This window comes from Gastrolobium bilobum, unplaced genomic scaffold (genome assembly GCF_033153095.1).
Source record: "Gastrolobium bilobum isolate Gb01-03AN ecotype WA unplaced genomic scaffold, APGP_CSIRO_Gbil_v1 utg104484, whole genome shotgun sequence".
Classification (NCBI taxonomy): domain Eukaryota; kingdom Viridiplantae; phylum Streptophyta; class Magnoliopsida; order Fabales; family Fabaceae; genus Gastrolobium; species Gastrolobium bilobum.
Genome location: NW_026899169.1, coordinates 65,555 through 77,005, shown reverse-complemented (window position 1 = coordinate 77,005; position 11,451 = coordinate 65,555). Strand labels below are relative to the sequence as shown.

The following is an 11,451-nucleotide window of genomic DNA, read 5'->3' as shown; positions in this document are numbered from 1 at the left end:
TATCCATGACGTATCAGCGTCTTCTGAATTTGAATAAGAAATCTGCTCCTGCATCGTCTTCTGATGTTGATTCTACTGCTCTAGTTTCCCGTACTGATTTTCGCGGGAATATTGGAGGTGGATGTGGACGTGGTCGTGGTAGAGGCCCAGAAGGTCGTGGCCCAGGAGGCCCAGGAGGTCCAGTCGGACGTGGTCAGCGACCTCGTTGTCATTACTGTCAGCAACTTGGTCATTATGAGGAACGCTGCTACACAAAGTATCCTCACATGCGACCTTCTTTTGCTGCTAATATAGCTCGATCGGATCTGCTTCAGAAACTGGTAATCATGTCTGCTTGTGTAATCATGTTGCTTGTGTTTCTCTTACTCAGGTGCTACTGATCACCTCTGTGGTAATAAGGAACTCTTTTCTTCCCTTACATATTCTAAAAATTTACCCTCTTTTACTCTTGCTGATGGAACTAAGGCCCCCGTTCATGGGATTGGACAAATCTGTCCAACCTCCTCATTGACCTTGACATTTGTCTATTACATTTCTCACATCCCTTATAATTTAATATCTGTTAGTAAATTGATCAATTCTCTTAATTGTATTGTCACATTCTCAAACCATTCTGTTTCTGTGCAGGACCCGGGTACGGGGAAGATGATTGGAGTGAACCGTGAGTCACGGGGTCTGTTCTACCTTGATGTGCCAAGTCCTTCAGTTGCTTGTTCTCTCACAGAATCTCCACAACTCATCCACAGTCGTCTTGGGCATCCTAGTCTTGCGAAATTGCAGAAGATGGTTCCTCTTTTATCCGGTCTTCAAACTTTAGATTGTCAGTCATGTCAGCAAGGAAAGCACATACGCTCCTCCTTTGCTAATCGAGTCAATAAGCGAGTTGATGCTCTTTTTTCAATTATTCATTCAGATGTTTGGGGTCTTAGTCGAAGTGTGTCTGTTTTAGGTTTTCGGTATTTTGTTACCTCTATTGATGATTTCTCCCGTTGTACTTGGATTTATTTAATGAAAAACCGTTCTGAGTTGTTTTCTATTTATCAAAAGTTTTCTGCTGAAATTCATACTCAATTTGGTGCTTCTATTCGTATTTTACGTAGTGATAATGCTAAGGAATATGTTTTTGTTGACTTTTCTCATTTCTTAGCCACACAGGGTACTTTACACCAAACCACTTGTCCTCACACTCCACAACAAAATGGAGTAGCTGAACGTAAGAATAGACATCTCATTGAGATTGCCAGGACTCTTCTTATTCACATGCATGTTCCTCTTCACTTCTGGGCTGATGCAGTCCTTGCTTCTTGCTTTCTCATCAACCGCATGCCTTCATCTGTGCTTAATAATGATATTCCTCATAACTTATTGTTTCCAGATGTTCCTCTCTTTCCTCTATCCCCACATGTTTTTGGTTGTACCTGTTTTGTTCATGATCTCACTCCTGGTAAGGATAACTTAACATCCAAAGCCTTTAAATGCATTTTTCTTGGTTATTCTCGTCTTCAAAAGCGTTATCACTGTTACTCTCCTGATCTCAAGCGTTACTTAGTTTCCGCTGATGTCACCTTTCTTGATCAACAACCCTTTAATTCTATCCCATCTCCATTGTCACAGGTTGATCATGTTCTTCCTGTTCCTTTTCTTGACTTGTCTTTGCCAGATGCAGGTTCTTCTACTCCAGATACGCAATCACCTATTGCTCCAGTACCTGAGAACCGTCCACTTCTCACTTATCAGCGTCGTAAGACAGTACCTCCAGTCGACTCGACCCCTGCTGACTCATTGCCCCCTGCAGTTTATTCTTCCCCTCTGGATCCTTCACCAGAGGCTCTTCCCATTGCTCAAAGAAAAGGTACACGTACTACTCGTAACCCTTATCTTCTTTATACCTTCTTGAGCTATGATCGCCTTTCTCCTCCTCATTTCACCTTTGTTTCTAGTCTTTCTTCTGTTTCTATTCCTAAGACCACAGGTGAAGCACTTTCCCATCCAGGATGGCGCCAAGCGATGCTTGATGAGATGACCGCACTTCATACCAATGGCACTTGGGACCTTGTTTCTGCTCCTCCAGAGAAGTCTATAGTTGGTTGTCGCTGGGTGTTTACTGTGAAAGTTGGACCTGATGGCCATGTTGATCGTCTCAAAGCACGCCTAGTTGCCAAGGGTTTTACTCAAATCTTTGGTCTTGATTATAGCGATACATTCTCTCCAGTCGCTAAGATGGCGTCCGTCCGCCTATTTCTTGCCCTTGTTGCTGTTCGTCACTGGCCACTCCTTCAACTTGACATCAAAAATGCCTTTCTTCATGGTGATTTACAAGAAGAAGTTTACATGGAGCAACCACCTGGTTTTGTTGCTCAGGGGGAGTCTGGGAAGGTATGTCGTCTTCGAAAATCCTTATATGGTCTCAAGCAGTCTCCTCGAGCATGGTTCAGTCGCTTCAGTTCTGCTGTACAGGCGTTTGGCCTAATTCGCAGTAAATTGACCATTCTGTATTCTATAGGATTACATCTCCTAACAAGTGCATCTATTTGTTAGTCTATGTTGATGACATCATCCTCACCGGAAGTGATCAAGACGGAATCCGTCAGTTAAAACAACATTTATTCAGTGCATTTCAAACAAAGGACCTTGGGAAGCTGCGTTACTTCTTGGGAATTGAGGTGGCGCAATCTAGACAGGGCATTTCTATCTGTCAAAGGAAGTATGCCTTGGATATCCTAGAAGAGACTGGTATGTTGGGATGTAAACCAGTTGATACACCCATGGATCCTAATGTTAAGTTATTGCCCAGACAGGGGGAGCCGTTATCTGATCCTGGACGTTATCGAAGGCTGATTGGGAAGCTCAATTATCTTACTGTGACTAGGCCAGATATTTCTTTCGCTGTCAGTACGGCTAGTCAGTTCCTTGATTCCCCTTGTGATTCACATTGGGATGCTGCTGTGAGGATCCTCCGATACATCAAAGGAGCACCAGGAAAAGGTTTGTTGTATTCGGATCAGGGAAATACAGAATTTTGTGGTTACTCAGATGCCGATTGGGCAGGATCACCCTCGGACAGACGCTCTACTTCTGGTTATTGTGTCTTCTTCGGAGGAAACTTAATCTCATGGAAAAGCAAGAAACAACCTGTTGTTTCCCGATCTAGTGCAAAAGCTGAGTATCGTGCAATGGCAAATACTACCTGTGAGTTGATCTGGTTAAAGCAGTTGATTCAGGAGCTTCATCTTTGTGAACAGAAACAACCCATGACACTCATCTGTGATAATCAAGCTGCGCTACATATATCTTCTAATCCTGTTTTTCATGAGAGGACCAAACATATAGAGATTGATTGTCACTTCATTCGGGAAAAGATTCAGTCAAGAGAAATCAAGACAGCTTTTGTCAACTCGTCTAATCAACTAGCAGGTGTTTTCACTAAAGATCTCAGAGGTCCTCGGGTTGAATACATTTGTAACAAGCTTGGTGCTCATAATATATACGCACCAGCTTGAGGGGGAGTGTTAGAATATTAGATATGATTGGATTCCGTCTTATCCGTAAATATTCTGATTGTATTAGGATTAGGTTTGGGCCTTTCACTTAAGCTCATTAGGGTCTCTATATATTGTAACTCTCTGACACAGATCAATACACAACATATTATTTTACATTCAATTGATACGAAATTAAATTTTACTAACTTCAATTTTATTTGTAGTTGGCTTTCCTCTCTTTCAAACGTAGATCACTTTTATAACCATTTTTGTTTCAAATATAAATTTTACAATTGCATTCCTTAACTTTGGTACTCATTTTTAGTGCTTGAGATTGTGTGTTGCTGACTTTTAGGAATTATCAAAATAAAATTGAAAAAAAATAAATAGTGCAAACAAATAGCAAAAGTAAATAGAAATAGAATATTACAGAAAGATAAGTGAAAAGATGAAATTTTGTAATAAGAATAAGTCAGGAAATTAGGTTATTAACTTATCTAAAATAGGTATAATCAAAACTAATCTTGATCGTAATTTTCAAATAAAACAATATCTTAGAAAATATGATGTATATAAGAATTGAATATGTAAAGCATCCCATGCATCGCACAGGTAGTTTACAAATGAGTTGAAAAGTAATGCTGGGGATTCTTAAACTATAGAAAATTGATGGGTAAAGGGGGAAGAAAAGAACTACACTACTTACAGTTGTAAATTTGGTTGGTTTACCCAAGAGGGGAGGCTCCCTGATAGATCGTTGTATGACAAGTCTCTGCAAGCATGTTAAGTCAAACCAAATGAAGGAAAATACATGAAGAATGAAAGTTTCAAATTGAAATTAGTGCAACATGATGAGCCTAAGTTGAATATTAACATGAGTTGACAAAGTCCAATATTTACATGTCCAAATAAATAGGCACTGAACCTGTCTGTAGAAATTAGTATGACCAACAGATTCAGGTAGAAGTATCAGATATTACACAGGGATAAGAAATTCCCTAAAAAATTAGGTTTGGGTACGAGTATGGCAAGATAGGTAGAACATTATTAAAAAATAATATTTATCATACATAAAAACGTCAAAAACAAATAAAACCATTATAAGACATAATACTAAAAAATAATGGTCAAACCATTCAAAGAATGAGGGGGGAAAAGTGGAGATAATTCATAAGAACATAAACTTAGATGTTATTAGCCCTTCTTTTTCAACTTAATATTTACTCATTGTAGGCACAATACTAGCATATATCCAATACTTATGATGTCCCATACATATTGGCAAAAGATTCAAAAATAAATAAAATTACAAGATGCAGACTAGAAGTTTCCAATGGTGTCGAAGGAGTATCCAACATAGATACATATCAGACACTAGTATAACAACCATTTTGAAGCACCCCAGCTTCCTTAATCCAATTAAGACAGATGGACACTGAATTAGCATAAAACAATTAGCAAATTGACAAATAGCAGCATAGAAAAACCCCCATCTGTGACTCTCAGTATAATCACACTGTTTTGGTTTAGCTTAATCTTTAAAATTGTAGGAAAGGGTTCCAATTTTAGGGCTTGTTTGTCTGTGCTTATTTTTTAGAAAAATTTCTTTTTTAATTAAAAAATATAAAAAAATATTTATTAGTTAAGTTTCTCTAAAGAAGTGAAAACTTCAATAAAAGCTATTTTAGTACTTTTCTCAAAAGCACTTTTCTTCAAAACTTATTCAGGTGCACCCTTAATCTCCCCCAAATTCAAATGCAGTTTTAATTTTGAAAATTATAAATAGAAATTATGTATATTTGGTCAAAATGCATGGAACCCCCTCTAACTACGGTTTATATGCAGACAACCCTTTGTGCTTTGAAACTCACCAGCAATACTCCTAGAACTCACCAAACCGTGCATATTGAACCCTTTCCCTTGAGGTGCATGTGTAGAAATCCCTTTTATAAGGGGTCAATATGCACGGTTTGGGGAGTTCAAGGAATCGTGTTGTTTGAGTTTCAAATCACAAGGAAGTTTTCTACGCATGATCCATAGTTCGAGGGGTTCCTTGCATTTTGCCCTAGTATTTTGAAAAAATGACAACCAGAACTGAATAAATACAAAAAAGTGAGACCATATAGATCAATACTCCATCTTTCTCCATAATGCAAATAGGTCAATCTTACTCACATTTTGAGAAGAGATGAACTTTTCTGAGTTGGGAGAGTGCCACTAAGTTTGTTATTTCCAAGAAACCTGGAATTGGATAAAAACAAAACATCCTTTAAACCATGTATGATAGCATATCAGCAAATCAATGTATAATTACTTGGGAATGCAATATTACAAGTTGGAGAGAGAACTCAAATTGAAAATTGAGCCCAGAATTTGTCCTGTAATGTTATTGAAGCTTAAATCCCTGCAAGAACCAGCATAAATATATAATTATCTGGCTTTGGGATAGAACACAACTATAAGACTAGATAATTGTTTTCTTTTTGCTGAAAAGAAAATATATATATAATTATCCTATCTGTATGACAAATAAGCTGAAAAGTTGAATCTTTCTACCACATAAAAATGAAAATATTGAAAGTGAAAAAGATAAAAAGAAGTTTAAATAGCAAGTTTACGCCAAGCCAGTAATGAGCATGTTGAGCTCTGTTTAGAAGTCACTCAGCTTATGAATATTTGATTAATTCATTTTGAACGCACTAGTACTAAAAACTTGAGATATCCCTTATATAACTAGCCAGTAATCAGGTTGGAGACATACTGTGGAATAGGAACGGAAAATTCTCTAATTTATTTCTTTCTGGCTAACAACTTCTAACTAATATGTTCATATGCATCTGAAGTGTAACACAAACAGGTGATACTCACAGCTGGGTCAAATTTTGAAATTCTCCAATGGTGGATGGAATTGAACCAGAAATGTTGTTATTCCTCAGTTCTCTGCATCAATTGTAACCAAATTCTTAGATTACACTCAGGGAAAAAAAAGACAAGAATTCTATGCACTTGGCAGACTGTGAGCCATGACCATTAGCAGAGTTGCAGCCTTACAAGATAGTCAAAGACTTCATATTCCTTACAAATGCGAGTGAGGAGCTCCCATTTGATAAACCACTTATTCTCCTACAGTTATATCACACAAGATATATTAGCTTTTATGAATCAACAGCAACCATTCAAGAAACTAGTGACGGGACTTACAACTCTGTCAAAGAAGACAAATTGGAAAATGATGAGGGTATTGGGCCTTTGAAAGAATTACCCTGGAACCTCCTATCAAGACATACAGCAATTCACAAAAACTGTCAGTACACAGTTCTGGAACTGAGTATGAAAGTAATCATAAAAGGAAAAATTTATATTTCACATCTTATATAATTGGTTTTGCCCAAAATTTATTCACCTGCTTAATTCAAATTAAGCAAGAAAGAAAAGTTGAGTGGTAACTTTGTCTTACAAGACTTGAAGCTGAGACCAATTCCCAATGAAGTCTGGTATACTGCCATTGAGTTCTGTATCTGAAGCCCATCTGAAATGAGCAGAAAAAACATTTTTTCTCGTAAAAGTTTTTTTAAGAAAAAAAAAATGATATATTTTCATATGAGGGACAAGAGAGTAGCAATATCTTACACTGTCGCCAAATTCTTAAGGTTTGAAAATGTGGAAGGAATTGGACCACTGATTCCCGAACTATCAAAGTAGCTGCAATGAAATATTCTTTTAAATTAATATCCTCTTGTAGTCACAAATATATGTATTCTCTGACATGTTGTACTTCTAGTTTGTTTCCAAAATATAAAGGATAGCCATAGTATCATGTCAAGTTCTATTGGAAGAATATTCAAGCAATTTACAGCTTCACTTTTACAAATGGAGGATGTCAAAATTTCGAACTTTATCTGAAAATACAAATATGTGTAGAAGGTAAGACTGCATAAGAATTTACAGTTGTTCTAATTTTATCAGCTTCCCAAGTTCAGGTGGGAGAGATCCTGAGAAGTTGTTTGACCCAAAACTCCTGCAAATATAACAAACATAATTACTGCCCAAAAACCTTAGTTCAAGTGACACCAAACAACACACTAAGACTGCTTTGTAACAGGAGGAAAGAGAAAAAGTTAAAAAACGTACAATGAAATTAACTCGGTAAGATTTCCCAATTCCTTTGGAAGCTCCCCTGATAAATCATTGATGCCAATGGTCCTAACAGAGTAACAAACTTAACATTAGAAATAATGTGTCGTAAAATTAAATACAAAGAATATGGCGAAGTTGAGTCAAATAGGCTTACAAGTATTGCATACGAGTTAGATTTCCAATGGCTGGAGGTAGAGAACCCGTAAAGCGATTCTGGCCAAGATTCCTGCTTGCAATTTAAGGAAACTTAGCATAGCAAAAAAAACAAAAAAAACTATTTTCATCTAAATCAACATGCAATTGAGGATCCACCATAAAAATTCATACGGGCGCATTAAATTAATTAATTTATTTACGCGGAAGTTTATACTTACCAGACTTACTATTCTTACTACCTCTTTGGTTATCATCAAGTTAATTCAAAATGAACATCAACTAACTTTTTTCTCTTTTTCACCAATTGATTTCAAATTGATCCAACTATAACCAAACAGGTGTAAACCTAAAATGGTGATAAATATAATCTTTTCCTTTATTTATTTATTTATTATTTTCAGGAATGAGTATTAGAAGATTAAAGTGGAAGAAAGCATACAAATTGGTGAGATAAGTTAGAGTCCATAGCTCTTCTGGAATTTCACTCACAACATCCAACGCATAAACCTTCCTGTGCCATTCAAAATAAAATAAAATAATAAAAAGTATTAAATTGCTTACAGCAAGCTTCCAAGTTCCAACATTGATTGGTAACACTGAAAATCATTCAGAAAAATTCACAAAATCATGAAACAAATCAAGTTGAGAGAGAGAGAGAGAGAGAGAGAGAGAGAGAGAGATACAGAGCTGTAATGTGGCAAGTATTTTTATTGTTATAGGAACAATCGCATTTGATGAATGGATTGTGAGCTGAGTCATCAATGGTTGTGGTGGAATCAATGGCAGCTCCACTGCATATTTCACCGCTTGCATTCCATTGAGTTGGGTCTGCCGATTCACCCCACTTGCTGAAGATTGCATTCAAAACTCTTGCTGCATTCACAAGTTCAAATTTTGAACGAATTACACATAAAAAATAAAATTAAAAAAAGTTTGAGTATTTCAGGGTAATTTCGTCTGTTGAATTAAAAAAAGAAGCAAGCACCCCACTTCACAGGTTTGTCTACTGTCTCTATTCAGTGTTTGTTTCAATTTTATTTTATTTTTATTTTTTAGAAAAATTATCTGTTTTTTTTTCAGAAGTTTTATTAATAAATTTTTACTTACTGAATATTCAGAGGTAAAATATTTAAACACCTACAATTGGGTACAAAATTTTCAAATAAATAGAATTACTTTTATTGGAGGTTTCAGTAAAAAAAAAAAAAAAGAGCCAAAAATCGTGTGCTATTATTCTTGCTTACTTATTTAGAAATTTTATATATTAAAAACTTACAAGTAAAAACATGTAGTTATTTACCAAAACAAACACATGTAGTTAAGGTCATGAGTTCAATTATACCGTGGGACATTTTTTTTTCACCTCCACTTCCTCAACTCCTTATTACTTCCTCAGCTCTTTATTAAGAATCTTCTAAATCTTCTAATAGGGGCTAGGGCCTAGTTTAAAAGCGTAAATAAATAAATCAGAAGGTGATTTGAACTTCGAATATTAATTAATGGGCATTATGTTGATAGGTATCTTTCTTTTTATTAAAAAAAAAAAAAAGCAGCAAGACATTCACATAATATTTTAATTTGGTTTTTGAATATATTTCATAAAATTTTAAATATTTGGTAAAATTTTAAATATTTATGATAAAATTATAGATTTAAATTTTTTTTTTAATTAACACTTTTTATTTCTAGCGGAATTCAAAAACAAAAAACTGTATAACATATAAATACTTCCTAATTTTGGATAAAATCCGTTTAAATGTTTTGTTTCTCTTGTAACATAACCGTATTAGTAAAATAAAAGATAAGCATTCTTATCAATAAGTGAAGGGAGAGATACATATCTAAAAATGTGACTTAGAAAATGTAGAAATAGTATATTATAGAAGGAAAAAAGATTAAGCAGAGAAAATATAAAGCCATTAACAATTAAGCTGATCAATCTTTTTTTTCTTTTTCTTCTTCTGAAATTTTCTTACCCTTTTTTGGTTCACTTAATTTGTAACTATTTTCATTGGAGGGTTTAGTATTTTACTCAATGATATATGAATTATGAAAAGAGAAAAAAAAAAAAAAACACCAGAAATGAGAAAGAAAGGAATTGTCTCCTTTTAATAGAGTTATCAATGATTCAATAATACATTTTGGAATAAGAAAGAAGAGACAAAGGACACTAGCTGGTTTTTGGTAGATAACCAATTAATTAATGCTAAAACTAAAAGTAAACGTATAAATATAAGAGATACCATCAATAATGAAAAATTGCAAATTGGCTTTTAGAATAATATTTTTTTTTTAGAGCAGGACAAATGAACATGCGGTGTACTGTACCAATAATAGTTTTTTTTTTTTTATGCTAGTTTATTAATTGAACAAAAGGTTTCAGAGAGAACGTGTATTTATAAAAGAAAAAATATTTTTACCTTTGCTATAAAAATATCTTCTCGCCGCATTTATATAAAAGTAAATAGATTTTATTAATTTTTTCTCACTCTTCTTCTCACAACGAGATCCATTCATTGGGAGTGTGAAAAAAAAAAAAAAATTCTACAGCAACAACCTTCGTAACATGGGTAATCTTCCCAGCCTTTTTAAAAGTTTGACTTGAATAAAGCATTCGATATTTCCCCAGAAAACCGAAACTGAGAAAATTCCCAAAAGTTAAGACCTTCTGTAATTTACAAATTAACAAGAAAACTAGTCTATTGATCACATCTATATATGAATGACACCCACACAGACAAAGATATAACAGAGTGATTATCAGTGAGAAACAGAGAAAGCAGAGTACCTTCAGATGGATATGTAGTGGCGTTTGCAGCTTGAGCTTGTGGAACATTCACGAAGCAGCTGAAGACACAAAAAGCAGCAACAAGTGCAAAAGCCAAAATATGTGATAAACAACGTCCCATCATGAACTTGATCAACCCTCACACAATAATCTTGCTATTTGATAAGCAATACCAAAGTTACGCCACAGTGGAAAATAGGCCTCGGAGAATTTTGCAGAGAGCAGAGGCAAAGATGGCGTCTCTGACCAAATTCACCATGGAATATATACGTGTGCTATGATGATTTTTAAACTGCTGTTTGACTATTTGGAGTCATTGAATGATATTTCTTGGTAGGTGTATTTAGTTCCCGGATAGATCCAGCCAGACTGTTTTTATATTATTTTATTTATTATTTGGAAAAAGTGTTTATACTTTCGAATTACACAATTTATATTCTTTTACTTTTATAAAGAGGTGGGATCCACACTTTTATTTTTTTTTAACTCTCTCGTCTTTTATCTATCTCTCTTAGAATGACACAACTTTATATCTTTTAAAATGATACACAGTTTACTTATTTAATGAATTTTGCAGACGTCTTTATGAACTCATTGATATTATTTTAAGAGCTAAGAGTTTGAACGGTTGAGATCCAGCACCTCTTGCAATTCGAGAGTTTTCTGATTGGGTGTTTGGTAGATAATAAATGTTTGGCAGATAATAAATGTGTAAAGAACTTTGGTATACACCACCTCAAAAGCTAGCTTAAAGGGTGAGAGTGCATCTTATAAACTTAAGGGTGAGAGTGCTCAAGACCTTATAAACTTCACATTTGTTGTTCATTCAACCAATGTGAGACTATATATCTCAACACGCCCCCTCACACGAGAGCCCATGGGACTAGA

At 35.0% G+C, this 11,451-nt stretch overlaps 1 protein-coding gene across 1 annotated transcript; it reads right to left on the bottom strand.

Moving 5' to 3' along the window:
• Positions 1–4,184: 4,184 nt before the first annotated feature.
• Positions 4,185–10,844, bottom strand: LOC133287954 (probable LRR receptor-like serine/threonine-protein kinase At1g56130). The gene is made up of 14 exons (XM_061485653.1): positions 10,564–10,844; positions 8,459–8,648; positions 8,215–8,286; positions 7,774–7,845; positions 7,614–7,685; positions 7,429–7,500; positions 7,113–7,184; positions 6,940–7,011; positions 6,684–6,755; positions 6,534–6,605; positions 6,351–6,422; positions 5,815–5,886; positions 5,658–5,723; positions 4,185–4,254 (listed from the first exon to the last, which is right to left on the bottom strand). Exons 1-14 carry the CDS (start codon positions 10,685–10,687, stop codon positions 4,185–4,187), a joined length of 1,170 nt encoding a protein of 389 aa, XP_061341637.1. The 5' UTR covers positions 10,688–10,844.
• Between the last annotated feature and the right edge of the window lie 607 nt (positions 10,845–11,451).

Bases quoted from the DNA above. Each gene is read 5' to 3' on its own strand.
- LOC133287954 (XM_061485653.1), bottom strand. From the start codon at position 10,687: ATGATGGGACGTTGTTTATCACATATTTTGGCTTTTGCACTTGTTGCT. The intron at 7,686-7,773 runs GTAAGCCTATTT...TTACTCTGTTAG, and splicing joins CTAACTCGTATGCAATACTT to GACCATTGGCATCAATGATT. The intron at 6,756-6,939 runs GTAAGACAAAGT...ATGTCTTGATAG, and splicing joins TGGTCTCAGCTTCAAGTCTT to GAGGTTCCAGGGTAATTCTT.